This window comes from Primulina huaijiensis, chromosome 6 (genome assembly GCF_012295235.1).
Source record: "Primulina huaijiensis isolate GDHJ02 chromosome 6, ASM1229523v2, whole genome shotgun sequence".
Taxonomy (NCBI): Eukaryota; Viridiplantae; Streptophyta; class Magnoliopsida; order Lamiales; family Gesneriaceae; genus Primulina; species Primulina huaijiensis.
This window is the reverse complement of record NC_133311.1, coordinates 17557235-17582880: the sequence shown is the minus strand read 5'-3', so window position 1 is coordinate 17582880 and position 25646 is coordinate 17557235. Positions and strand designations below refer to the sequence as shown.

The 25646-nt window shown below is 34.8% G+C and overlaps 3 protein-coding genes across 7 annotated transcripts; all 3 read left to right on the top strand.

Annotated features, from left to right (window-relative positions):
- Window positions 1-6837: 6837 nt before the first annotated feature.
- Window positions 6838-10159, top strand: LOC140978797 (protein NDL2-like). Of its 4 annotated transcripts, none has more exons than XM_073444020.1 (11): window positions 6838-6952; window positions 7744-7810; window positions 8141-8238; window positions 8352-8440; window positions 8629-8689; window positions 8761-8847; window positions 8947-9024; window positions 9113-9169; window positions 9274-9329; window positions 9620-9755; window positions 9849-10159. In XM_073444020.1, the coding sequence occupies exons 1-11, from the start codon at window positions 6893-6895 to the stop codon at window positions 10062-10064; spliced, it is 1005 nt and encodes a 334-aa protein (XP_073300121.1). In that variant the 5' UTR covers window positions 6838-6892; the 3' UTR covers window positions 10065-10159. The 4 variants fall into 4 exon arrangements, with proteins under 4 accessions (XP_073300121.1, XP_073300120.1, XP_073300119.1 ...); XM_073444019.1 differs by having other exon boundaries at window positions 7744-7843; window positions 9849-10155; XM_073444018.1 differs by having other exon boundaries at window positions 6937-6952; window positions 7344-7810.
- Window positions 10160-11886: 1727 nt separating this feature from the next.
- On the top strand, window positions 11887-19456 carry LOC140979372 (uncharacterized). Its single transcript, XM_073444736.1, has 15 exons — window positions 11887-12037; window positions 12243-12327; window positions 14131-14185; window positions 14407-14540; window positions 15219-15271; window positions 15343-15415; window positions 15542-15636; window positions 15843-16016; window positions 16096-16263; window positions 17060-17107; window positions 17201-17241; window positions 17569-17656; window positions 17728-17926; window positions 18016-18120; window positions 18376-19456. The coding sequence occupies exons 1-15, from the start codon at window positions 11920-11922 to the stop codon at window positions 18785-18787; spliced, it is 1848 nt and encodes a 615-aa protein (XP_073300837.1). The 5' UTR covers window positions 11887-11919; the 3' UTR covers window positions 18788-19456.
- A 1400-nt stretch (window positions 19457-20856) lies between these two features.
- LOC140979859 (peroxisome biogenesis factor 10) lies at window positions 20857-25418 on the top strand. 2 transcript variants are annotated; one of them, XR_012175814.1, is made up of 11 exons: window positions 20857-21167; window positions 21363-21394; window positions 22090-22179; window positions 22400-22494; window positions 22600-22810; window positions 23037-23106; window positions 23202-23280; window positions 23976-24168; window positions 24583-24677; window positions 24950-25038; window positions 25118-25418. XR_012175814.1 is itself a non-coding variant. In XM_073445466.1 (11 exons), the coding sequence occupies exons 1-11, from the start codon at window positions 20972-20974 to the stop codon at window positions 25218-25220; spliced, it is 1194 nt and encodes a 397-aa protein (XP_073301567.1). In that variant the 5' UTR covers window positions 20861-20971; the 3' UTR covers window positions 25221-25418. The 2 variants fall into 2 exon arrangements, 1 of the variants encoding a protein (XP_073301567.1); XM_073445466.1 differs by having other exon boundaries at window positions 20861-21167; window positions 24035-24168.
- Window positions 25419-25646: the final 228 nt, after the last annotated feature.

Sequence of the window (25646 nt, the reverse complement as noted above, 5' to 3'; positions counted from 1 at the left end):
AATTAATTTGTGGTGGTTTAATATTATAAAATTTTATATTTTTTGTTTTATTAATTATATGAGTAGGTCTCTTGTGAGACGGTCTCACGAATCTTTATTTGTGAGACAAGTCAACCATACCGATATTCACAATAAAAAGTAATACTCTTAGCATAAAAAGTAATATTTTTTCATGGATGACCCAAATAAGAGATCCGTCTCACAAAATACGATTTGTGTGACCGTCTCACACAAATTTTTACTAATTATATTATATTGTTTGTTAGGTTGAAGCAAGATCCTAACTTCGGCGCTGCCAACTATTATAAATTTGGTAAATTAAAACCGCTAGTAATTGATCCGACAAATTTTGTTGCATGTATGCCCTGATTTATCAACTTTTGCATGTGCAAGATATGAGAACCTCAATGTTGAGGAGCTTCACGTTATGTGAGCTGAGATGCGGCAAATTGCAGTTAAATTTTCGGTTCAATTCCAAATATTTGGGTTAGTTTCCGGTTCACTCCCAATCGAATTTAATGAGCTAATTTAGTCTCAAACGTTTTAAAAAAATTCAATCCAGATTTTGTGCCAATTTATGGGTTAAATAAAAAGGAGAGACTATGACACATTATATTTCACAGCAAGAAAACTGTTCAAAATTTGTAAAATGGAAAATCCATACTTCTTGATTGGAATTAAAGGAAGAATCTTGTAAGATGGAGATGAATCAATCACACATAAATAGTTAAAAATGAAACACAGATCCAACAAAATCACTGCTTCATGATAGATCCTTCATAAGAGGTAGGCTTCATGGAAGATCACAGTCGTGAGACTGTTGTGAAGCTGACTTCGCTTTTTACAAAAACAGGTTTATGAGATATTCATTGGCTGGTTAGCTTATAAAAAAACGTGCATTTATTGACTATTTTCGAAGAAAATTTGTACACGACTTTGTTGTGTCACAGGCTCTTGCTGAACGTCTTCATTCCCTTACAAGTCATTTGATTATGTCTAGATCTACCACATAATTTGCATTTGTTGTAATTTTTGCTTATCTGACATAAATGTAAAGTAATACTGAGCATTACTAATCCCAAGGTCTTCTCATGCACAAGTTGGAGAAACCATGTCCAAAATCTTTTGTTTCATGTTCAATCGATGCGTAACATATTGGAAATATGTTTTTAATTGGATCTAACCCCACAACCTATAACAATTTTTCACCATGTTGTTCTTTTAAGGAGCATCCAGCAACACCAATGATATGCCAACATCCATCCTTAAATCCTTGTTTACATGCTGAAAAACAAACATATACTCTAGAACCTTGGCCCTCTTCGTATTCGGTCAACTTCAAAATTACCGTGGCCTAAGAATTTTATCTTTTCAGTTCAACACAATATCTCTTTATTGGACGAAATTGTTCCCGACAGTCCCTTGCACCAACATTAGTGTCTTTCTCTTGTGGTTTTCATTCGACTCGTCCTACAAATCTCTTGCTTAAAATCATCGGTTCCCAATTTAGGCATCTTTAAGTGTTCTATATAAATTTCGACTTCATAGTTTCTTGGAATATGTAGTAGTCCATATGGAAATTTATTTTTATTACAGGCGTGCTGTAATGCCCGAGAATTTGATGTTGATCATATGAGATCAATGATTATGCATTGTTGTGATCATAGCCGGACCATATCTAAGGCACGATTCGAGATAACATATGATAAGTGATGCGCGAGGCAGGCAGAGAACCTCGCGCATATGCGCGAAGAGAGTGCGCGCATATGCGCGAGCTGCTGGACTTGACTTATGTGGAGACCGTAGGTCTCGCGCATATGCGCGAATAGAGGTCGCGCATATGCGCGAGCTGATGCATTCAGAAATGATGGGCGAGAAGAGGGCGCGCATATGCGCGAGCTGTTGAATTGCCGAGGCGCCGAGACAGAGAGTCTCGCGCATATGCACGAGACGTGCAGACCAAAGATGAAGCCACTTGGCCTAACCATGCATATATAATATGTACTTAGTTTCATTCCCCCGAGATGTTAGCCAGGAATTGAGAGAGAAACCACAGAAATCCCCAAGCTTCATTCCATCTTAGCATTGTGATTTTGAGTGAACCGGTTATCTGATTTTCAATCCGAATACAGTACCGTGCTCCTCTCGTCGAGAACTTCAAGAAGATGTAAGTTTTATTCAGTTTCAGCAAGGTTTGAGATTTATGTATTGGAACAATCAGTATATGATGAACCTATAATGTTTTTGAGATATTGGACATTGTATACTCGCAATCGGATTGAAGAATGGATATGATATGCGATCTTTTTATGTTCCAGCATGTCTTGAATTGGGTATATGCAGATTTCAGTATAGTAGATGTTGCTATGATGAGAATTATGAGTTGTTAGTTATTGATTATTGATGTTGGATTGACCGGTATCGCGAGATTACGCCGTTATGCCGTCGAAATGTACCGAGATTTAATATTGATCGTATATGTATTGAGTTGGGTTGAGATTGATAGAATTCATTTTGAACATGTCATTTCAGATTTGTTGTGACAAGCTTCGACAGCGAGACCTCGACATTTCTAAAGACTACGACGAGGAAGGTATAATTCAATGTATGATTCGGGAAGATATAACTCAAATGAGATTCGATTTGAGTTTCCCAAAATCACATACTTGTTATGTTTGTACTTTATATTGATTTATATATATGTACTGAGATAGGAGAGTCATTGGTAGATACGCCAATTTTCTAAACGTTCGGTGATATCGAAACATAGGGGAAGATTCACTCCGATTGTAGAATTCGATACAGACAGGACCGAAGTTTAGGAATAAGATGTAACGCCACCCCGATTGGGAGAGTAGGTGGGAGACTTGTTACATCTTGTTCACACCGGGATCCCTAGATTTAGATATGAATTGAGTCAAAGATATGAGTTTGATTTACATTGCTTGACTTATTCTGATTATGTTTCATATACTATAAGATGTATTGTTGTTGATTACATTCATGATAGTATGTTCATGATTTATATTGTGTATATGCATGTATACATGTTTTATACTGGGATTTGTTCTCACCGGAGTATTCGGCTGTTGTTGTGTCTGTATGTGTGCATGACAACAGGTGGGACAGGATCAGGGTCGCGACAAAGATGAGAGATCGAGTTAGCGTGGAGATTTCGGGCGTAGCAGATGAACTAGGAGTGTTTACATGTGACATGTAGTTGTGGTAAACTCTAGTTTGTATTATGGAAAGGGAATAAGACATGTATTTACCTTTGTTGAAATAAAATAAAGAATGTTGTTGTGTATGATTTTTATACAATTGTTTTTTATATTAAAAGCAAAATTTTGACCCACATTTTCTAGCAAAGATCCACTTAATCCCAAAGATAATTGAGTTAGAGCCCGGGTCCCCACATGTGCCAATGTTTCTCCGTTTATTTAACTCACAAATTGACGGAAATACTGGAATTGTGAAAAAAAATTGATACTTTTGGGACAAAATCGATTCGCTAAAATCGTTTAGACTAAACCAGAAACTGCCCTAAACATTTGAGTCTGAACTAGGGGTGCAATCGAGTCTATTCTAGTCCAGGTATCACACTACTCAAGCTCGACTCGAAAAAAATTTGAAATACTCGAACTCGAGCTTGATTCGAATATTAAGTTTCGAGTTCAAGATCAACTCGATAATATATCGAGTGACTCGAGCTCAAAAAACTCAATTTCAATTTTTTTTATATTTTAAATAAATAAATATATATTGTCGAGTAGCTCATGTCAGACTCACTAACTACTTGAGATCGACTCGATTACAAGCTCGAACTACTCAAACTCAACTCAAGCTCGATCAAACTTAATTCGACTCGAACTTTGAGCTACTAATGAGTAACTTGACTCATTTTTCGCCCTAATCTAACTTAGAATTTGACGACAAATTTCGTAAAAAATTAGGTGGACATAATATAATTAATAATGATTGTTGTCCCACATTTGCACGTTATTCTTGTTTTGCAATGACCAACTGTAATGTGGACAAATATATTCTAAATATAAAAATAGAAAAAGTTATGTTGGCAGAAAATTCACGAATTTGAAGTGTTTAATTTAATTTGAGGCTTTTGAACGAATAATAAAAGTTTACCGGTCGATAACATTGAAAGAACGATGGCGATGTGACATGCTACTCGACAAATCATTTCAATATACATTGAAAATTTTTAAACGGATGGAATATTTAAACTCGAAACACCGTTTCAAATTTAAAATTATGAAAAAGTAATAATTTTGCAGTTTATTATTGTGGTACACAAAATTTTTCTTGAAAAAAAAACATAGATTATGTATTTAAAAACAGTGTTTGTGTTAAAGGTAATTGTAAGGGAAAAAAGAACTTTAATTAAATTTGAAGTTAATATAGTGAATCAAATTTATTAGCAACTAAATTCTAGTCAAATACTCCGATATCTTGAAAAAAAATAAGCACCAACAATTATTGTGTTTACATTTGGTTTGAACTATTTTGGGGTTGATTTAGGTCTAAGTTCCAATCTTAACGTGGTATCAGAGCTCAAGTTCTATCGTAATATATTTGACTGTCCATATTTGTGACACTCGTCTTGTAATTTCATGCTACAGATGTTCATTCGGAAGCGTGAGAGGGTATGTTAGTTGTCCTACATCGGTTATATAAAATCTGAGAGTTGTATATATAGACTTGAACAATCATCTTCATTTGACCTAACTTTTGGGATTCAGTTAGATCAAAGTTTCAATATTGATATGATATCCGAGCTCAGGTTTCACCGTTATGTATTGGACTGTCCATAGTTGGGCAACTCGCTTTCTTATAAATTTCACGTTCCTCATGTTCATTTTGGGCGTGAGAGATGTGTGTTAGTTGTCACATATTGATTGGATAAAATCTTTAAGAGTTATAAATATAGACTGGAAAATCATTTCTTAAAAACTAATTTTTGAGATTGAGTTATGTCCAAATCTCAATTTTAAGAACATGTATTATACTTTGAAATGTTCAAAATTGGAGCTTAAACTTTGTGTGATATGTTATATGATATGGTTGTTTATTTTAGTTGCGACTTGTGGATGTAGTGTGTTATTTTATATGTGTGTGTTTTTTTGGCATTTTCGTATTTTAGCTCTATGTATCTTTTTTTTTGGCATTGATGATTTTTTACTTTTATGTCATCACATTGTCACTCACTTCTAATAAGTTAAGTACGAGTAAAGAACATGAAAACATAATACTAAGCATAAACTATATGTTTCAATTAATTAATAATGTTCAATTATTTACGTACTAATTAGATATGGCAAGGGGTGGGTTCGAAAAGGTTTGGTCAAATTTTAGACCCACTATGTCTTGTAAATCCGACGGATTCAATCCGAGTTAGACCCATTGAACTCGCCAAAATCATATTATTTATATACAAATAAAAAAATAAAAATTAATAAATCATTAAAGTTATTTTACAACTTTATATTAATAATATTTAGAAACAAAAATATATTATCATAAGTTAAAACCTATCAATTTTTATTTAATTAATAATTAATAAGAAAAAATTTATAATTATATATTTTCATAATAAACATATCATAATAAAAGAATAAATTATTTTAATTTTAAAATATTAGAAATAAAATCATGAATAAGATATTTATTATTCAAATATAATAAAAAATATAATTATATTATTAATAATATATATAGACATATAATAGCGATATGAGTCCACTTAAATTTGGGACTCGCTCCAGATTCGCTTGTCGACTCCCTTCGTCGTATCTAATTTTTTCCGAATGATACTGGGTTTGAACTCGGCTCATTGTCCTCTTTACTAATACTTTAGGATCTTACATTTGAGTATCTTATTAGAGTAGGTCTTTTGTGAGACAGTCTCACGAATTTTTATCTGTAAGACGGGTCAAATCCTACCGATATTCACAATAAAAAGTAATACTCTTAGCATAAAAAATAATACTTTTTCATGGATGACCTAAATAAGAGATCCGTATCACAAAATCCGACTCGTAAGATCATCTCACACAAGTTTTTATAGTTAAATAAAACTCAATTATTATCAAACATTACGCAAATATCTTCTGATAATGCCAACTTTATTCGAAGTAGGACCCAATTATTATTTGAATTATCCAATCATCGTATCATAGTATTCTTTAATCTTAATTTATTGTACTTATTACTATCTAATAAAGTTCAATTATACAAATCAATACTTGACTATTGTCAATTAATACCCAATTGATATGTAATAATTACCTATTAATTGTAAACTTATCTAAAAATCATATTGTAATATTCAATCCCAAAAACATTTCCTATCTCCATCTTCCCCCGATACGATTAATAATGAGATTCTTGTTTATCGAATTTTTTAAAAGTATTATTTTAGAGCACCCACTATTTTTCTAATGAAGATTGATTATACAAATTAGTATTTAACTATGGTCAATTAATGCCTAATTTATGGGTAATAATCCTCAATTAATTGTGTTATGTGACTGATGTTTGAATTCAATGTCCGAATATGAATGAGAGGTGGAGTTTTTCTTCCTTCACGATGTGGCTGTCGGAGATTGAAGGAAAAATGAGTTTTTTTCTTTCTTTAATAATATAAAATTATTATTTTTTCTACTTCACGTGAGGAATTCTGTCGGCACAAAACAAACGTTAAAATTTAAAAAGTCCGATGATGACATAACACGTTTGGGCCCACTCCGTTTGCTCCAGCGTCGGTGACAGTGTACATAGCCGGTTAATTAATGATTAGCATTTATTAATTGTAATTAACAAGTTTTCGTTGTGTATATAAATAAATCCAAAGAGTCCCGAATTTGTGAGACTGGCAATGGCGGACTCCAGCGATTCTGTCTGCGTTGATACGGAGTCCATTCCTCTCTCCGGGAAGGTGAATAGTCGAGCTCTTATTCATCCGTATAGACGAATAGCTGTGTGTTTTATGATTCTGTGTGTTGTGTTGTGCATCATTATGCTTGTGCAGTGAGGCTAGTGCGCTGTTTTTTTTTCTCTTGGGTTACTGCTTTGCCTTTTATTGAATTTTTAGTTATTGTTCTTCCATTTACTTACTGTGTAATTCGAGTGTTCTGGGTTATGATCACAATCAACTCAAGTGTTAAATATTGCGTTTTTGCGTCAAGGGGAGGGGAAACTTTTGGTTCCAACGATTTTATATATTACTCTTTGCATCTTTACTCATGTAGTTTCCGATTTAATTGTAGTTACATGATGACATGCAAGAAGCCATCGGTTTCGCTTTCTTCATCCTTACTTTGAAACAGGAACCGACTGCATGTATCTGGACTGGGATATGCCATTTATAGCTAGATAAGCATCTAACTGGAAAGTCTATGCGCAGTTTCACAACCATCCATGTTTTCAGGTCTTTGATTATCATATGCAAAGTAGGATCAAGTCTTATTTACTTGTGTGTTGTCCAGATGACAGGGATCATATGTCTTGGAAACTTTGCTAACTAAATATGCGTGCTAGAGAGAAGCAAATGGCCGCCATCTTCCTTTTCTTTTCTTTTTTGAAAAGATTGGTTCAATTGTTAAAGCATTTAGCATCCTATTATTCATGGAATATAGATATCTGATGGAATATTTGGCTCTAATGGGTCTTTTACGTTTCTTTTTCCGCGATAATTCGATAAATCATGTTTTTTATGATGGCTTACAGGAGCATATTGTGAAAACGGGCTGTGGTTCTGTTTCAGTTTCCATTTTTGGGGACCAAGACAAGCCGGGTTTAATTACTTATCCTGATCTAGCTTTGAACCGTAAGTAAACTAGGATAGACTAAACACTGATCATAATGGGAATTTGTTCTATATGCAATTGCATTTACTTGACCTTGAACATTTGTCGGTGCCTCACATCCTGTTTAAGACTATTTATCATATATTGCAACCAGTAAAAATTTGGCTGTGTGACGTTCGTTGGAACATGTTTACATTCATTTTAAAAGATGCTGCAACATCTTATTATTTCATTTTAATTGTTGCAACATGCTAGTTGCTTTGAAAACGAGTTATTGATATCTAAATAATATTTTGTCTGCATGTACTTCCAAACAGATGTGTCCTGTTTCCAAGGATTGTTATTTTGTCCAGAAGCATTTTCTCTTCTGCTTCATAACTTCTGTATCTACCACATCAGCCCTCCTGGGCATGAGGTCTGAGCCATCCCTTGTTGCTTGACAACTGCTCATTGATAAATGGGGTGGGATCATCACCACCAGATAATTGTGCCGTTTCTTATCTGGTACTTCAATTAATTCTAATGCAGTTCGGAGCTGCTATAGTTGGCCTTGATGATCCCTCTCTGTCAGTTGATGATTTAGCAGATCAGATTGCTGAAGTCCTCGATCATTTTGGGTAAAATCACGGAAATTCATTTGTCTATCCGCTTATTCAGTTATATTGCTTTGTAACCGTAGTTTCTTTATTTTATTTCACCTAGTTAATTTATTTGTTTTTTCATTTTTCTTTAGAGGCAATCCATAGTTGATGGGTTAATGTAATAAAATAGCATGTGGAAATTTATTATATGCATTTCTCTCCAGACTTGGTGCGGTGATGTGTCTTGGGGTAACAGCTGGAGCTTATATTCTAACTCTGTTTGCTGTAAGTTATTCTTCTTCTACGACTCTATCTTATTTCTGAAATCTTTATTAAGAAGTTATATACTACTGCAGATTAAGTACTCGCACAGGGTTATGGGTTTGATTCTTGTTTCGCCCCTATGCAAAGCACCATCTTGGACAGAGTGGTTATGTAATAAGGTTTATCTTCTCGAAAAGTTTCTTTCAGTTCTTCCCTTGTTACTTGTTTTCTGTACGATCGTGATTTTATTTTCTTGTAATGCTTAACTATGCATTCAGGTGCTGTCCAAATTATTGCACATATGTGGAATGTGTGGTTTGATGAAAGAATTACTGCTCACGCGGTACTTCAGCAAGGTGTTTTGATGCACCCTTTTGGTTTGAGAATATATATGATTCCTTTCACATGAATGATTAGTTCATTGGATTTTCAATGATCTAACAGGTAGCTCGTGGCAGTGTGGATATACCAGAATCGGACATCATTCAATCATGCAGAAGAGTCGGTGTCCTCTTATCATTTCCATTTTATATTCCCTCGAATCACTTTCATATAGCAAATACTAAAGTTCCATCAAACTCATTTTGTATCTCGGTTATATGCAGTCTTTGGGAGAGAGGCAGGGCCGAAGTGTGCTTAAATTTCTTGAAGCCATTAATGGGTTAGCTCTTCCACATTCAAGCCTTTAAACACAATCAATGGTTGAGTATATGGTGATTCATTATCTGGTTTTTAGCTACGACATTAAGGATGCCTTTAATCAACTGATAATGCAGCCAGCGGAAACATTAGTCACTCGGTGAAATCTTTTATTGATTGTCATAAGCTTCTCATAATCCTTACATAGTACACCGAACAGTACACCATATATGTATCACCAATTATACACATTTCTATCATTGCTTCCTTTGTCGCCCAACGAGTCGTATCTCAATATCTCCTGTGTGGCAGGAGACCAGACATTACCGAAGGCTTGAGGAAACTTAAATGTCCATCCTTGATTTTCGTTGGAGAAAACTCTCCTTTCTACTATGAAGCTCTCCACATGACATCGAAGTTAGATAGGAGATTCAGTACCTTGGTTGAGGTACATGGCACTATAACCGCTTTCTCCTACAACTATCTAAAAAGTGCATGGCGACCCATTCATGACGTATCGTATCTGTTATTATGCATGCAGGTTCAAGAATGCGGGTCTGTGGTCACCGAAGAACGACCAGATGCAATGGTGATACCGTTGGAATATTTTCTCATGGGGTTTAGCCTCCACAGGCCGTCTCGACTCAACCTCGACCCCAGAAGTCCTTCGAGTCCAAGGAGCATTTCGCATGAACTTTTTTCACCAGAAAGTATGGGGTTGAAGTTGAAGCCAATCAAAACAAGAATCCATGCATAATTAGAAAGGGTTGTGAATAGTGGGTAGCTAAAGGCTTATTTATTTGGTCTTTATACCCCCGCCCAAATTTAGTCCCAGCGACTTATAGTCCATAAGTCAAACAATTTTTTTTTATATATAATAAATTAAGTCAAACAATTATGTGATGACAACGCGATGAGTATGACCAAATCTGAGACTCGTCGGTGTAATTCGGTTTAGACCCGTTGGACTTTTAAAAAATTACATTATTTTATATTTTATACAATACAAAATGTAAAAATTATTAAAATATTAATGTTACTTTTCAGTTTTATATTAATAATATTAAACAAATTTTTTTTTTTATCATAAGTTAAAATCTATCGATTTATATAAAATTAGTAACAAAAAACTATAATTATATATTTTTATAATATTATTATAAAATAAAATTTTTTCAATTCTAAAATATTATAAACTAAAATTATGGACTAAAGTATTCATTATTCAATATTAAAAAATATATATTATTAATAGTGAAAACTCTAAATAAATCACTAAAACCTATTTATAATCAGGCTTAATCCCTATGTTAAATAATCTTTGATATCAATCCGCATTTAAAAAAAAAACAGTTTTAGGTTTTAACTCTTCATTCACATAAAAATAGGAAAATACCTTAATTTTTTCAAATATTTTGCACATGAACTTCTTTTTCAAATTTTAACCAATCAACTGTGTTAATTATTATATTTCTTACCATTAATATTAATTTATTTTTATATTAATATTATTATTTATATTACATATTATTGATTATTTTCATTTAATTATTGCTCAAATAAATTTTATTATCTTTTCTAACTTTATTTCTTATTATTAATAATATATACTTCTTACTAATTTATTAATCATCACTTATTATTAATTTTATTTATTTTAATATTTTTCTCGTTACTATTTATTAATTATTTCTATTAATTTAATAGTGAAAAACAATAAGGAATAATTAAAAGTTATATGAGTTGAGAATTCATCGTGTGTGTTTTGAGTAGATCGATATGCGAATGAATTAAATTATTGTTGTATATATAATTGATCTACATTTGTCGAACTTCTGGAGATTAACAGATAATCAACCCATAATACAGTTTAAAATTTTCAAATATTTAAGAGATTTCTGGAAATGATTATTGGCATTTTAACAATTTCCATGCAAATTTTTTCAAGAGTTAATATGCCCATCAGGATTTAGATAAGCTGGAAACTACTTGAAATTAAACTTGCACAAAAATGCTTTTATTATAAAAAGTATGAATAATGTTAAAAGTACAATTAATATATTGTTACAACGATATTTACAATCATTATATGTGAGATTTTATTGTTATATTATGAGATTTTGTATTCAATATATAATGAGATTTTGATAAATTGAATTTTTTATATTATACAAATTGATGTTCAAATATATATAACATCACTCAAAAAAATTGCACAAAATTTGCACAAAACGCTCTTCAATTTATAAATAGAGAGAATCTTTTATCCGACACACAAATTATTGAATGATGTCATAAATTTCAAAGTAATACAGTACAAAATATCTTACAAAATTCCTGTCTCCTCGTTGACGCACGTGGTGACCCCATCCCACTCCACTTCTATAAATACCCGTCCTCCGCTACCTGCTTCTGTTCTGACACACCAGAAAACAGTAGAAAATCCATTCCTGACAAAGAAACTGTTGTACATGTATATATATATATATTATATATATACACACACACAGAGCTCCATATATGCACGTTCATCTGAGCGGTGTTCGGAGAGACGAAGCAAAGCTATGTCGTCGATCCGTTTCAAATTCAGGAGCGCCGTCAACTTTGATTCAATGGAGGTTGGAGATCGGGCGTCAATCTCCGTTCGAGAACTTCGAGCGAAGATTCTGAGAGGAAAGGCTTCGCAGCAAGGCTTCGATCTCGTGTTCTCCGACGCGGGTTCCGGTCTAGGTGTGCCAAATTCGTCATTCCCTTGAAATTCCTGCCATTTCGTTGAGTTGCCGTGTTTTCGTCTTCCTTTTCCTTATCGCGATTTCATGTGCTGCGTCGGTGCACCGTGCATGCATTTTCAATTTCTTTTGATGAATAAAATTTCTGGTAACTAATTATGCGAGTTGGTTTTAAGAATTTTACTGGATATATGGGTGTGATGTAGAATACAAAGGTGATGATTTCCAAATTCCGCGTGGATCCAGCGTCATTGTTAGACGAGTTCCCTGTGGAGCTGTGCCCGCGGCCCTGTGAGTTTCTTTCTTTATTATTATTATTAAAATTAATTAGCTAGTTTCTTTGGGCTTTTTGCTGTATTTTTGAAGCGTCTCTATTTGAAATTTTGCATGCACGAGAGTGCTTGTCATATTCAGTAATGTTTGGGGTATTTCATGTTTAAAAATAGCAGATGATCTTGTTGTCTCATGACTGGAGATTTAGAATGCAAGCTCGTGGTTTGGTAAATTTTTGTTTTGTGTGAATACAAGCAAGCAGTGTATTGGATTAGTGGCGCTAGGATTTCGCTATGATCATGGCCACTTATGTTCTTCAATAGCATGGTCTGCTAGTTGGTTTAGATCAACAAAATGTGTTAAGTGGATGACATGAATTGGTGAATTAATTCTAGTCATTCCACGCTTTGGTAGTTATCGATCGAAGAATTTAGTTGGTGCATTGACTTGTGTGACTCTATGGTTTTGGAAATTATCGAATAATTAAGTTATTGACGAGCATGTGGAAGCATGAAATTTGGAATCATCTGTTTGAACTATAGATCGATGAGATTATACTCTTGTGTTTGCGTAATTATCGAATAGTTTACTGATGAACACGTGGAAACAGCAATTTGCCATCATCTGTTTGGTCCATAAATCGTTGTGATTTGGTACATGATCACATCCTCTATTTTAACACATGTTGAAGTGAAAAGAAGGATGTTTGGCCACCAATATGAAGCTAAAAGGTGTCGACTTATGTTTTAGCACTTTTGCAATTCTTTTGATTTATGACATCGCATTTAGTTATTATTGTTTTTTGTGTAACGGAAATTCGATGTTTTGATGCATTTAGGATTTTCATCGAGCGCGCCAATTGGAAAAAAACAAGATTAGATTTCGCTGAAAAGTACTCATAACGAGAAGACACGTAATTCTAACCATATTTTTCCTTATTTAGTTTTTTCTCATATCATGATAATCTCCTTAATCATGACCGTTTGCGTGCAAATGCCATGAGCTGTATATAATAACTGGGGAAATTGTAAGATTGGTCCTGTAAGTTGTCTATTTTTATCCTCTAATTTGCCAAAGTTTGGTTGAAGTCCTATAACCTTGATTTTTGTTAGTTTTTAGTCCTATATCAAAACAAAACATCTTCAGTGGCTACCGAGTTGTAGAAATGTATATTCCACTTTCCGTTAATTGGGAGAGACCATTTGGGAACAATAAATGCCTTTGTTGGGGATCAATCAAAAAGTAGCGTTTGATTGCAAAAATTTATGATGAATTATTATCATTAGTTATAACTTTTGATAAAATACTAGATGCTGAATTCAACAATACCAATCTATCTTTATGCTATAAGCCACTTGCTATTATTTTAGTTGTCTAGAAACGATAAATCAATGCATTTATGTCACACGTAAAGATCAATTAGGTATATGAATAGCTGTTGCTTGCAAAGGGACAGGATTATGCTTCCAGTGGTTATTTCTTTTCTGTTCTCTTTACTTAAATGATGGCCTTTCCAGGATATTCAAGTTAAAAACTCATGTTGTTTTGCTCCAAGATATCCTATTATTGTTTTTGTCTCTAGACAATCATATTGAAAACCTTCTTAAAATTTTGCTTAAATATTTCGAGGAATCAATCCATAAGATGCGCGATATATCTCTTAGTGAACTCCATTCATCTATAAACTCACATGCCTTCCCGTCTTTTGTCCTTTCTCCGTGTGTAAATGTAATCCTTTCTTTTTCTTCTCATAATTCTCAAATTATTGTATGTCACTATACAGAGCAAATTTTTTGGTTAACTAATTTATTATTAGTGCAGGTCACCTATTGAAGCTGTGAATGAGACGGAAGGATCCTATACTTTGAATCCTGCTGTGAGTTGTGTTGATATGAGTAGTTCGCATCTGTCATTTCTATTGTTTTTCTTCGGTTTTGATTTAACTCTGGTGGCACTTTTGTTGGAAATATCACCAAATTTCTATCAGTGTAATATCTCAAATCTTAGATTACCTTTTTGTTTGATTCATTTGCTGGTTCTTTGCATACATAGTTGCCTATTATTTTCCTCATCATTGCAAATTCTTGTTATCTACAGAAAGAACCGATCGATGAGTTTGATGACTTTGGTGCTGATTTGTTTCCATTTATCAACACAAACTTGCCTCCATCTGTTCAAGAAATTAAGAACAATGTAATGAACAAGGGCATGGAAGACTTTACTGGCTTGAGGTATATAGTCATCTATTAATTTTAAATTACACGTGTATCCTCTCTATGCATATTTTGAAAAAGTGTTTTGAAGCTCTATTGCATTTTTTGGTTGACTGATGACTCGTTGCAAGACAGTATTCAATTTCTTATAGTTTTTGATACAATTTGCCTTTTGATGATTTTTAAAAAATATCCTACCTGAATTAGTTTCTACAGAATTATTTCTGTGAACAGCTAGAGGTCATGAATTGTTGAAATGGATAGCATATATTCTATTTGCAATTTTTTTCCATGTTGAAGGACAAGTAGTTAATTTATCAATCTAGTGAGTGATTTTTATATTAAATCTGTTTGCTTTCTTTGATTTTCCTATGGTTGTAAGTGGCACCAACGATGAGCTCGCTTGGATATTGTGTGCATCCATTCAGCATATTTGGTCTTGTAATGGAAAATGATAGTGTGTTTTTCTACTTCCATTTAATTTGTTCAATGACCTGCTTTTTAGCTTGAAAAACAAAGTATATCTCCTGTTTGTTTAATTGAAACCCGTGACTCTCCTTCTGATCAGTGATTACTTTGCGATCAGATTTAAAATGCAACTCGTGTTTTCATGAAAGAGAGGGTTGGTTTATCATATTTTGTTTCTTGAGTCCTCTAGATTGTTTAACATTCTTTTGTATTGCCTTGGTTTGCCAGGTTAGACCACCAAAATCTTGCCACCAATAACCTCAGTGAAGCCATACTCAGAGGTTTGTTCTGTTCTGGTTATTTCTGCTTTTTTGGGTTAGAAATCTATCAATAATGTGACACTTACTTTCAGGTTCTAATCAAAACGGGAATGAGATAAATATTTCGCTGGAAGCCAGAGTGGAAGAGCAAAGGAAGCAAAACAAGTATATGTTTCGTTGCTTCTCCTTTGGCTTTTCTAAATTTTCATATAATTCTTATTCTCGCAGACCTGATTTTTGCTATGTTGTCACAAGGCTATCTAATTCAAAATTCATTTCCGTGCAAATCAGTAATTTACCTTTGGAACTGAAATGCACACTCTGCAAATATTACCTCAAGGACGCTGTGATGATACGTTGCTGCCATCATAGCTTTTGTGAAAATTGTGAGTACGAACAAGTTCTCTTAATATGACTACCTTCTGATGTTGTATGAAGAACACTGCGAGTACTGAGAAACATGATTACATCTGGGGATTCATGATCATCCGTTAAATATTCACACTTTACCAAGTTGTTTTCATGTGCTGGAGTTTTTTCATAATAATTATTATAAGATTTATTTATACCGAATTATGTGTTGGTTGTTCAGGTATTAGTCGGGTGCTTATTGAGAAAGGAAGGTGCCCAAAATGCTTTTCTGGCCAATGCAACGTAGGTGATCTACTACCAAATTTATCACTCCGAAAAGCAATTAGACGTTTCCTTGAATATCAGGCGCTTGTCTCTGGTTTAGAGAATCACAACTTGCAGAAACACGTGCCAGGTGGATAGCTTGTTTTTGTGTCAAATTTTGATGGACATGCCTTGGGATGGTGCATAATTTTTTTATTTTGTACATGCAGATGGAGAATCTGGAATCCGAGCCGAAGGCATTTATTGTGCTCATACAGTTGTCAAAAGGGAACTGGAAGTTCCTCAGTCTTCTGCTGCCACTGGGAAAGGATCAAATCAAGTTTTTGAATCATGTTATGAGCCACAGCCACAAAGAAATGTGCCATTTGCAGACTCTGGTAATCATGACAGCTTAGTAGGTGATAACGACATAAAATCTGCCTTTCAATTGCAGAAAGCCAAACAAGTAGATAACGTAAGAGGCAGGTATCCTCATCATGATCATATGCAGAGAAAATTTGAAGATGTCGCACCTTCAACGACTTTTCGGATGGAAAACCAACTTGTCATTCCTCAAGTCAATGAGTATAGGATATTGCTGAAGGGTGAAGCTTTTGAGTGGTCTCCTTGTCATGGAACTGTTTCCATGATTCTGTCTGTTCTACTTTTTATGTGAAGAAGTAGAATGTGGACAGTTTCATTGATAGGAACTTGTCTGCTACATCCATTTGTTTCTTTTGAGCATACAGACCCCCTTTTTTTTGGAAAAGCATATAGACCTTTTCTAATATACGGTATAGTTGCTATCTATAATCAGCCGAGTATATCTGAGAGTTGAATAAAAACCTCGAAAGGCAATTATACCACTATACTGTACAAAACATCTTTGTCCAAATATGTTATGCAATTAACTTATTGAGCAAAATAATGGAATCCAGCTGAGGGTTTGTTGTGACTGCTGATGTTATATTTATTTTAGAGGCTTTGAATGCCAAAATTTATTACACCTTTGTAAAAACTCCCTTTTTCTCTGCTTTCCTCAGACTTGTGAGGCTTATCATCTTCGATGGATCTGATAGCATCTGCACGCTCGATTTTATAGCCCTTTATTCATAAGTTCTACTTACCTTTTTTTTCCTTCACCGGCTCCCGCCCCCTACTTGACATTTGCGAGTTTTTGCTTTTTAATTACAGCTGATTCTAGTGCTAAGAGAGAAGAGGAATTCTGGATTGACGGAGAAGGTAAAAAAATGCCTTATAACGACTCTGTAATCTACTTATTATTATTATTATTATTATGTATACCTACCTGTGCGATGGTGCCATTAATTTCAGGTGGAGATATAAATTTTTTGGCTCATGGTGAACACAGTGAGGTAAACTTTACGGACCTCAACTTGTGATTATAATCTCCTGAATTAAATTCTATAGAAATGTTATGTGCTAGAACCATTCGGAGCCCAAACGATGAAACAAAGATTCATAATGACCACGATCATTCTTTATTTTCTCTTTTGAGAGAGGAGTAAACTATATATGGTGTTTTCTGAACTGTCAGAGTTTTGTCTCTTCTTTGTCTTCATTAGACACTCTTCAATATATGGTGGGAATGCAATTGAAATTCATTGAAGTATGCTTCTTGGTCCAAGGTCTTTGCTAGGAATTGTTTCAGTTTTTATTGACAGTGCATTGTTGGTGTTCAGGGGATTCATAATTGTTTGACATGTGGTTCGTCTGACCATCTCATGAGAGATTGCCCTACTTCTAATCTAACTCCCGTGTTTCAGCCAGGTATAATCAGTTTTTTTGTCTCCTGCTCTTTTTACAATTGCCTGTTTAATTATATCACCACTCAATTTTAGGAAATTATGCATTTAATGGAGGCATGCGAACCTATGGTCCCCCTTACATGAGTAACTCTACAATTCATCCTTTTAGATCATATGCAAATATGTATAGTAATCGCGGATTGATGCCATTCAATGCATCCATGGCCCCAGCGATACCGTATGCAATCCCTCCTTACATCTGTTCCATGTTTGGTGGTTCTTTTGTTCCTAGGTAGGTTTGCTGGGTGTTACTCATATCTTTTCCTCAAATCTTCTTCAAAGTTGGCATGTGCAACACTTGACACTGAATATATGTGGCAGTGAAAATTTGAGGATGGGAAACATGGGACCGCCTCGCCATTCTGAGCTTTTTGGGCTTCAACACTGCAAAAATAGACAGAAACATTCAAACGAAAATCTGCCAGGGTAAGCTTGTGATGTTATTCCTCAGCGGTGGTTAAATCTCTTATGCAGGTGCTAAGGTTTTTGTCTCTTCTCCTTTTGAATGAGTGAGAATTGATGACCAGAAGTTGCATATATCAATCTTCAGATGTATGACCTTGGTTACAGGAACTTGTACTTCATGCATTTGTTCTTTCATTAATTTACCTTAATCTTCTGTTCCTTTCCTGGGTATGTCCTCTGCAAATATACATTTCTTATTGAGATATTGTGTATCAGAGAACAATTTTCTGGCGACAGAGACTTTTTTCCTGAGGGCTATCGTTATAAAAGTCCAGAAAGAGCACATTTTTACAAGTCACCAAAAGGGAAAGAACTTAGCTTGGGTCTCAGCGGGGAGAGCTTCACTCGAAGATCAAGGAAGAGAAGTCACCATGACAAATATCATGATTCTGTTGATCGCTACGCTGATGATAAACATAAGAAAAGATATGACTCCTATTATGGTGGAAGGCAGAAGAGGTTGTATCATTCTCGGAGGTCGAAATCAAACACAGAATATCCGACCAGAAGTTCTGATCAGCCTAGCAAAAGGAGAGACAAGCATCATTATGGAGAGTCGAAGTACCATGAGAGAATGGGACGCTGTGAACCGAGTGATCGTCAAAAAGGTTTTAAAGCGAGAGTCTGACTCTGACATCAGAGTCTCTCACAAGAGACATCGCAGCAACTCAAAGTCTGCTTATGAACTGAACTCAGCTGTTGATTGGGGGAGGAGTTACAAAGAGAAAGGCATTCCAGACACAGTCGAAAGCACTCAAAGAGATAAGCATCATATGACGTGTGAGATGTTACATGTTTCTTTGAATATCTTCGCACCAGCAAAAACGAGTATACTAGAAAAAGTATTGGAACTTGATTTCCGAGCTAAATATTGCGTGGTTGAAGTTTGGGAGAGATAGAATATGGCGATTTACAGGCTATTCTTTCAACAGGTACATGAGTATATCTCATCGGTTGGATGTACTTGTAGCTATATAATGTATATAAATAATCTGTTTACCTACAGTTGGACGCAAGTTACTTTAGAAATACATTAAACTCATAGTTCCCAACGTTAACTTGTAACCTTCGTCGGCTGTACCGTCACAGATAGTTCGATCTGGTACATACCTTGTGAGATTAATATCTTCTGTTTTTTTCTCTTTGTTGATCATTTCTAACTGACGTCCTTCTCGAATGTGAGGTTTGGATGCTGGCATAAACTTTTGCCAGAGCCGTAGCAGTTGAAAAAAATACTGTATGGATCTTTATACGTTTCGTGTCGAAGCTGTTGAAGGTATGTCTTTTTACTTTTTTATTTTTTAGGTCGGAAGGAGTTTAATATGAGACTTAGTCACGATGAGGCCATGTGCTGAAGATGGGCGACCGAGTATTTTTTTAGGAGGCAATTATTTGCATGTTTGTTTGAGACATATTTTGCTGTTCATTCTAAATCCTCGGAGCTGTTGTCATCAAGAAAGGAATTAGTAAAGACCATTGGATGCAATCTCAGGGGGATAATTATTAATGTTGTGCTCAAGCAACAGTATGGCTTATTTGTGTATTATGTGCAGGATTTTAGACAGTAAGTTAGATCCCTCGTTAATAATATTCATGTGTCCTCCAGAACGTAGCTTTTCATCGGCAAATCCCATAGGAGTAGCGTTCACTGACTTTTGCCGCCAAAGGACTAGGAAAATTCACTTGCACAATCCCTGGTGCTTGTGTTGCTAGCATGGTTCGCTGTCGTGGAAAGCCCCAAGAATGGCGGCTCTGCGCAAAACTCAATATTTTAAAATTTCTATAGTAAAAGAAGTACAAATATTCTTTTCAAGTTCTTCGAAGACATCGTGATGCTCCTAAAATTTGCTTCCTCTATGTTGGTGTTCCAATCATCCCATCTTTGCTGAAAACCATAAACAAATCGGTTAGGGGGTCGGGATTTGTCTCGATGTAACTCCTTTGATGGTTAAGCTAGACAGAGAACACAGAGGAATAAACGATATAACGTAACCAACATATTGATATCTCATATTCTAAATCAATTATTAAGAACACACTTTTTTGGAGTTTGTTTCTTTTGTAAAATCACATTGAGTCGGATAATTTGGAAAACTTGGTGTGAAATTATTTTAATAATCAAATCGGCTTCTATGCTAATAGTGATCAAACATATTTTTTCCCCAAAATTTTTGAGTTTAGCTGAGTTGAAATTCTCAATAAAGACCAAAATGGAGTGAAAACGTGAAGTAAATATTGTACTACTTTTACCGAATATATAAATCTTGTTTACCTTTTCACTCGATCGAATTTGAATTTTGGACAGGTGAGTCGAGTCATTCGAATTGAGAAAGTAATTTTATTTGATTACAGATTATAATAATTACACTAATCATAGATTATATATATATAAACTTTTAGAAATATGATTATGTTTATTTCGACTTAAATCTACAACAAATAAATTATCAATCTAATTAGATTGTTCACAAAGTTAACTAATAATAGAACATGAACTAAAAATCAAATAACAAATATTTATATCCAAAAAACTCTTATTAAATCAACAAAATTATTTACGTAATTTTTTAATATTTTATAATCGATTTGGTTCAATTCGGTTTTTATCTAAATTTTGGATCAAATCATTTTTTTCGGTTTGATTGATTTTAAAATCGGTCCAAACCATATAGTTTGTTTATGATTTTATATGTCTGGGACCAGGCATGGACCTTAATTCGAGAAAGTTACTTTTATTTCATTTCTCATAAACGAGTCTCCTGGCTGAACAATAGCCTTTGAATTGGACAACGCCGTCGTTTTAATTAAGGAAATGGTGCTCACAGAAGCAACTGCAGTTGCGGGAGATGCCGCTAGCAGTAGCACCTCAGATATCGGGCCCAGCGGCGGTGGCGTTCGGCGGTTCCCGTTGGCGGCGCAGCCAGAAATAATGAGAGCTGCGGAGAAGGACGACCAGTATGCTTCCTTCGTCCACGACGCTTGCCGCGATGCCTTCCGCCATCTCTTCGGTGTTTCCCTAATTAATATCTTTGAGATATATAAATTCAACCTTAAATGGTGTCGTGTCTAAGTTTTTTTGTATTGAAATAATGAAATTACAGTGTTTATGATTCGCCATCGAAGCTTCAATTCCTTGTTACTAATCCACTCTATATTAATCTTCTTGTACTGTGTTCAGATTTGTTTTTTCTATCTTGTTTCAGGTACAAGAGTTGCTGTTGCGTATCAGAATGAGGTTTGCCTCTTTTCTTTTTCAGCTTGTCTCCCTAGGTGAAGTTTAAAATGCTGGAGTTTATGAAACTTCTTCTTTTTTGTCTGTATGGAATTTTTGGGGCTGTCAACCAAAATCCAGAAATACTAGAAAAACAAAATTTTCATAAAACTCAGGCTAAATCGACCTTGTCATGACTGGTATTTAATCTGGCGGATTACTCTCTCTCTCTCTCTCTCTCTCTCTCTCTCTCTCTCTCTCAGTACGTTTCGTGGTTAAATCGTTTCATTAGACAAGCTATAATTGGCTTGAAACCCTTTCCAACTGGTCCATTTACACTCCTTGGCGATGGAAACTATGGCCAATGCTTCTATGTGTCATATCTAAATGAAGTATGCAAAGCAAAGGGGACAGAGATGAAGACTTCCATTACGAAAAAATGCACATTGTGATATATTTAGTCAAGTGATAATAATTCCCCACGGTTTCCATCCTCAGATCTATTCTTGAGCTAGCATGCAGAATTATATCTTAATTGTGCTTTTGGAAGTTATATGAATGGATTGAATGCCTCATTACTCAAGATGATGATGACATTCATGTAGAGGTATAAAATTAAATCACTTGACATCGTCCCAACCTAGATGTGGCCACATCAAATTTAGGTTCTTGATATTTGGTTGCTTTTTATGATGTGGTATCGATTTTTTCTATCACAGACCAAACTTTTAGGGCAGATGCTTTATTATTTGTTGACAACTGGAGCTGGGAAGCAGACTCTAGGAGAAGAATATTGTGATATCACTCAGGTGCGTATTTTTTTCACTTTATGCTTGCTTATTTGTGCTAAGTAGCTTAGCAAATCTTGTCTATGATTCAAGTTTATGTTACTATCATTACATCTTTGTCCTACTCATGTACCACCATCCCCAATGGATCTTTTAGTTTGAAATATTATTATCTGTAGGTTATTGCTTAATTCATATTTTAATCCACACTCATCAATCTTTATATTTATTTCTTTAACAGGTTGCAGGACAATATGGACTTCCTCCAACCCCAGCAAGGCGTTCTCTTTTTATTTTTTATCAGACAACATTTCCATATATAGCAGAACGTATCAGGTTTTTTTATTGTTTCCATCTAATCCTTTTTCGATGGTCGATTCTTGATTTGTCTGGTTATTCAATACATTAATGATTGCATTACTAATCATTCCGGAACTGTAGCACGCGGATTGCTTCTCGAGGAATAACCATGGCCGATGAATTACATGGTGATCTCAATGATGACGCAACTATCTCAAACAGTCAAATCCAGTCATCTTCGGGTGCTGAAAATTCAACATCTTTAAGTTCAAGAGTATTTGTTTCAGCTTTATCAAGATTGAAATCCCGAATCACTGGAATGTGGTTGACTGCTGTGCAGAGATGGCCCTCGGTGTGCACTTTTCCTTAAAAATTACTCATCCTTGTTTACATGTAATGATTTTTTGCTCAGGTAAATATATATGGAATGAGTTTCTGCTAGATAACTTGAGTTTGCTGCTTATTCAAATACAAAAGCTCAACTTATGAACAGTGCATTGTGCTCCCCTCGCATCATCTCTGCCCCTTGTTTCTGTAACTATTCTTCTCAACAATGTTGTCCTAACTGATCAATTCAGGTATTTCCTTTGGTACGCGAGCTTTTTGCACTGGTACTCCGGATGAACCTCATGTTCTTTTATTTTGAAGGTAAAATTTTCTACTTTTTTCATTGTGGAAAAGTAGGGTCGTTCTTTGAGGGAATACTGATTTTTTCAATCTTATTATCTTTTTTCCCATGACAGGCTTATATTTTCACCTATCAAAGCGTGCTGTTGGGATTCGTTATATGTTTATTGGTAAACCAACCAATCAACGGCCTAGGTACATTTATCTATTCGCGCTCGCTTTCTGTGAGAAAGACCTTTGTTAGAGAGACCTATTGTTTTTTTAGCTTCTGAATAGATTTTCTGAAGCCTTACCTTAAAATTTTGGCACGTAGATATTGATTATATACATAATACCACTTTTATGTGTTGACTCATTTCTATCCTTGCTAGTTGATTAATTCTTCGAGTAGAGAATTGTGATGCGTGTTTTAGCGTTGTTGTGATACAATACATCAATGTAATGAGTATGTGATTATTGATTTTCTTTGGTGTTAAGTGTTAATTGCTCTTTTTTGCTTTACATATATTTATCTGGGATGACGTTGATCATTTGTAGCTCATCTGACACCAAGATTTCAAGTTTGAGACTATGTCTCGAGTTCGAGACCCAATTGTAACAATCCCCTCCCTTGACTCAAAAAGAAAAAATTTATCTGGCTGACACCAAGCTGGAAATTTATGTTCCCTTATTTTTTAACATTGTTTTGAGAAAAAAGTTCGATTCAGTTTGTATGTAGCAGGAACCAACACTTGCATTGACATTTTTCATGAAAATCTAGTTCACAGTGCAAGAGAGGACACTATTTACACTCATTTATTTAAGCAGATGATATACGTCGTGGATCATGTGCTTACATTCTAATGACCATTTTCCTTGATTGCATTTTGAATTTTTATTGGGTTTAACAGATTCCATTGTGCTTCGCTTTATCGGCTTCCAGCCTCAGATATTACATTTCTTTGGACAGATATCAAATATTGGGAGTCTTCCTCCTGGTTCAGCTATGTATCATTGCTGCAGAAGGATTACGGAGAAGCAATTTATCCTCTTTTGCGACGTCCTTACAGCAAACTTCTGTTGGCTCTTATCAAACTCCAGCAGGTTCTTGATCACATTGGATATGTCATGATTTACACCATTTATCATTCTAGTTTTACATTTTCAGGCATAAGATTTTTTTTTGTATGTGGTTTTCTTCTTTTTGATTGTTAAAACTGTGGATGCATATTCTTCCTTTGTTAAGCCAATTGATCCATCTCAACTGTTGACTTGACTTGCTTGATATTTCTGGATGATGGTGTCACAACCTCCTGTCCAGAGACAATTAGATTATATAAATCCATATGTAAATATCCTATCCAGAGGACCATTATTGAAATTTTATTTTGGTTATGCTTTAAGTTTTATTTTTTCAAGGTTTAGTTAGAGTTCCCTGATGCTGCTTTGAGTTTTTGCTGGGATTTGAGTCATCATCTTCTGATTATGTCTAGAACTTCTGCTTATTGATACTGGCAGGAAGAGGTTTGCCTGTCTTAAATGAGGAAGGTAATTTAATTACCGAGGATTCTGCAAAGAGTAGTTGGATTTCAGAATCAGCATCAACTTCAGAGGTACATGTCTCTCAATTCTAGATCTGCAGTTCCTCTCCCTGTCTCTTTTTCATTTTCTGGCACCTGTGTGACGTGTATTTGTGTGTGTATGCTGGTATCGAGTATTTCGGCTGACTTCATCAGAACATTTGCATTGATTGTGTTGAGCTTTTACCATAATTTTAAATGGTTTTCACAGAGGGAGCTAGCGTGACTTGCAACACATATGACATGTTGTATTCCATTGATGTAAAAGTACTGAAGTAGATATTGAATGATTGTGTGTATTTCAGTCTCAAGTAAGTGGAGTGACCAAATGCACGCTTTGCCTTAGTAACCGGCAACACCCCACATCCACTCCCTGTGGTCATGTTTTTTGCTGGTATGAACTCCGAAATACACACCGTTAGTTGAACAAAGCTTGGTTGATATCCATCATCTTTCATTATGGCATTTTGCAGGAACTGCATCATGGAATGGTGTAACGAAAAGCCTGAATGTCCACTCTGTCGCTCTCCGACCACTCATTCGAGTTTAGTTTGTTTGTATCATTCTGATTTTTAGCTCATCTAATTAGTGAAAATGCTATTCAAACAGATAAATCCATCAGGGTTTTGTCTCTCTTAAATGTGCAAAAAGATCACGATTCACCACCGGTGGGCTTTATTTTATTCATATTATTAGTTTTTTTGTGATTTATAGTCGGACTAAAGTGTGGAGAAACGAATTATGGCGTTACTATATGATTTGGTTAATCCTTGTTGCAGTGTAGTAGTATATGTTGGCAGTGTTTGATTTGACAGTGTATTTCAAACTTTTAAAGTATACTAATCATGACATCATTCTTATGTCACAATGCAACATGCCTTATTTTATATCTTTGACGTAAAATCATCAGCAATTTTGAAAGTGTCCAAAATATTACATGATAATGTAGATAAGTAAATTGACACTTTTTAATGGCATTCGCATGCCATTTGAGCCATGATA

What these genes read in the sequence shown, in the direction of transcription:
- LOC140978797 (XM_073444017.1), top strand. Translation starts at nt 7,642, where the DNA reads ATGGAATATAGATATCTGATGGAATATTTGGCTCTAATGGGTCTTTTA. An exon ending in TCCTGATCTAGCTTTGAACC is followed by an intron (nt 7,844 to 8,140) that starts GTAAGTAAACTA and finishes ACTTCCAAACAG; the next exon opens with ATGTGTCCTGTTTCCAAGGA. An exon ending in TCATTCAATCATGCAGAAGA is followed by an intron (nt 9,170 to 9,273) that starts GTCGGTGTCCTC and finishes GGTTATATGCAG; the next exon opens with TCTTTGGGAGAGAGGCAGGG.
- LOC140979372 (XM_073444736.1), top strand. Translation starts at nt 11,920, where the DNA reads ATGGAGGTTGGAGATCGGGCGTCAATCTCCGTTCGAGAACTTCGAGCG. An exon ending in GGAGCTGTGCCCGCGGCCCT is followed by an intron (nt 12,328 to 14,130) that starts GTGAGTTTCTTT and finishes TTATTAGTGCAG; the next exon opens with GTCACCTATTGAAGCTGTGA. An exon ending in CTTGCAGAAACACGTGCCAG is followed by an intron (nt 16,017 to 16,095) that starts GTGGATAGCTTG and finishes TTGTACATGCAG; the next exon opens with ATGGAGAATCTGGAATCCGA.
- LOC140979859 (XM_073445466.1), top strand. Translation starts at nt 20,972, where the DNA reads ATGGTGCTCACAGAAGCAACTGCAGTTGCGGGAGATGCCGCTAGCAGT. An exon ending in TGCCTTCCGCCATCTCTTCG is followed by an intron (nt 21,168 to 21,362) that starts GTGTTTCCCTAA and finishes ATCTTGTTTCAG; the next exon opens with GTACAAGAGTTGCTGTTGCG. An exon ending in CATGTTCTTTTATTTTGAAG is followed by an intron (nt 23,107 to 23,201) that starts GTAAAATTTTCT and finishes TTCCCATGACAG; the next exon opens with GCTTATATTTTCACCTATCA.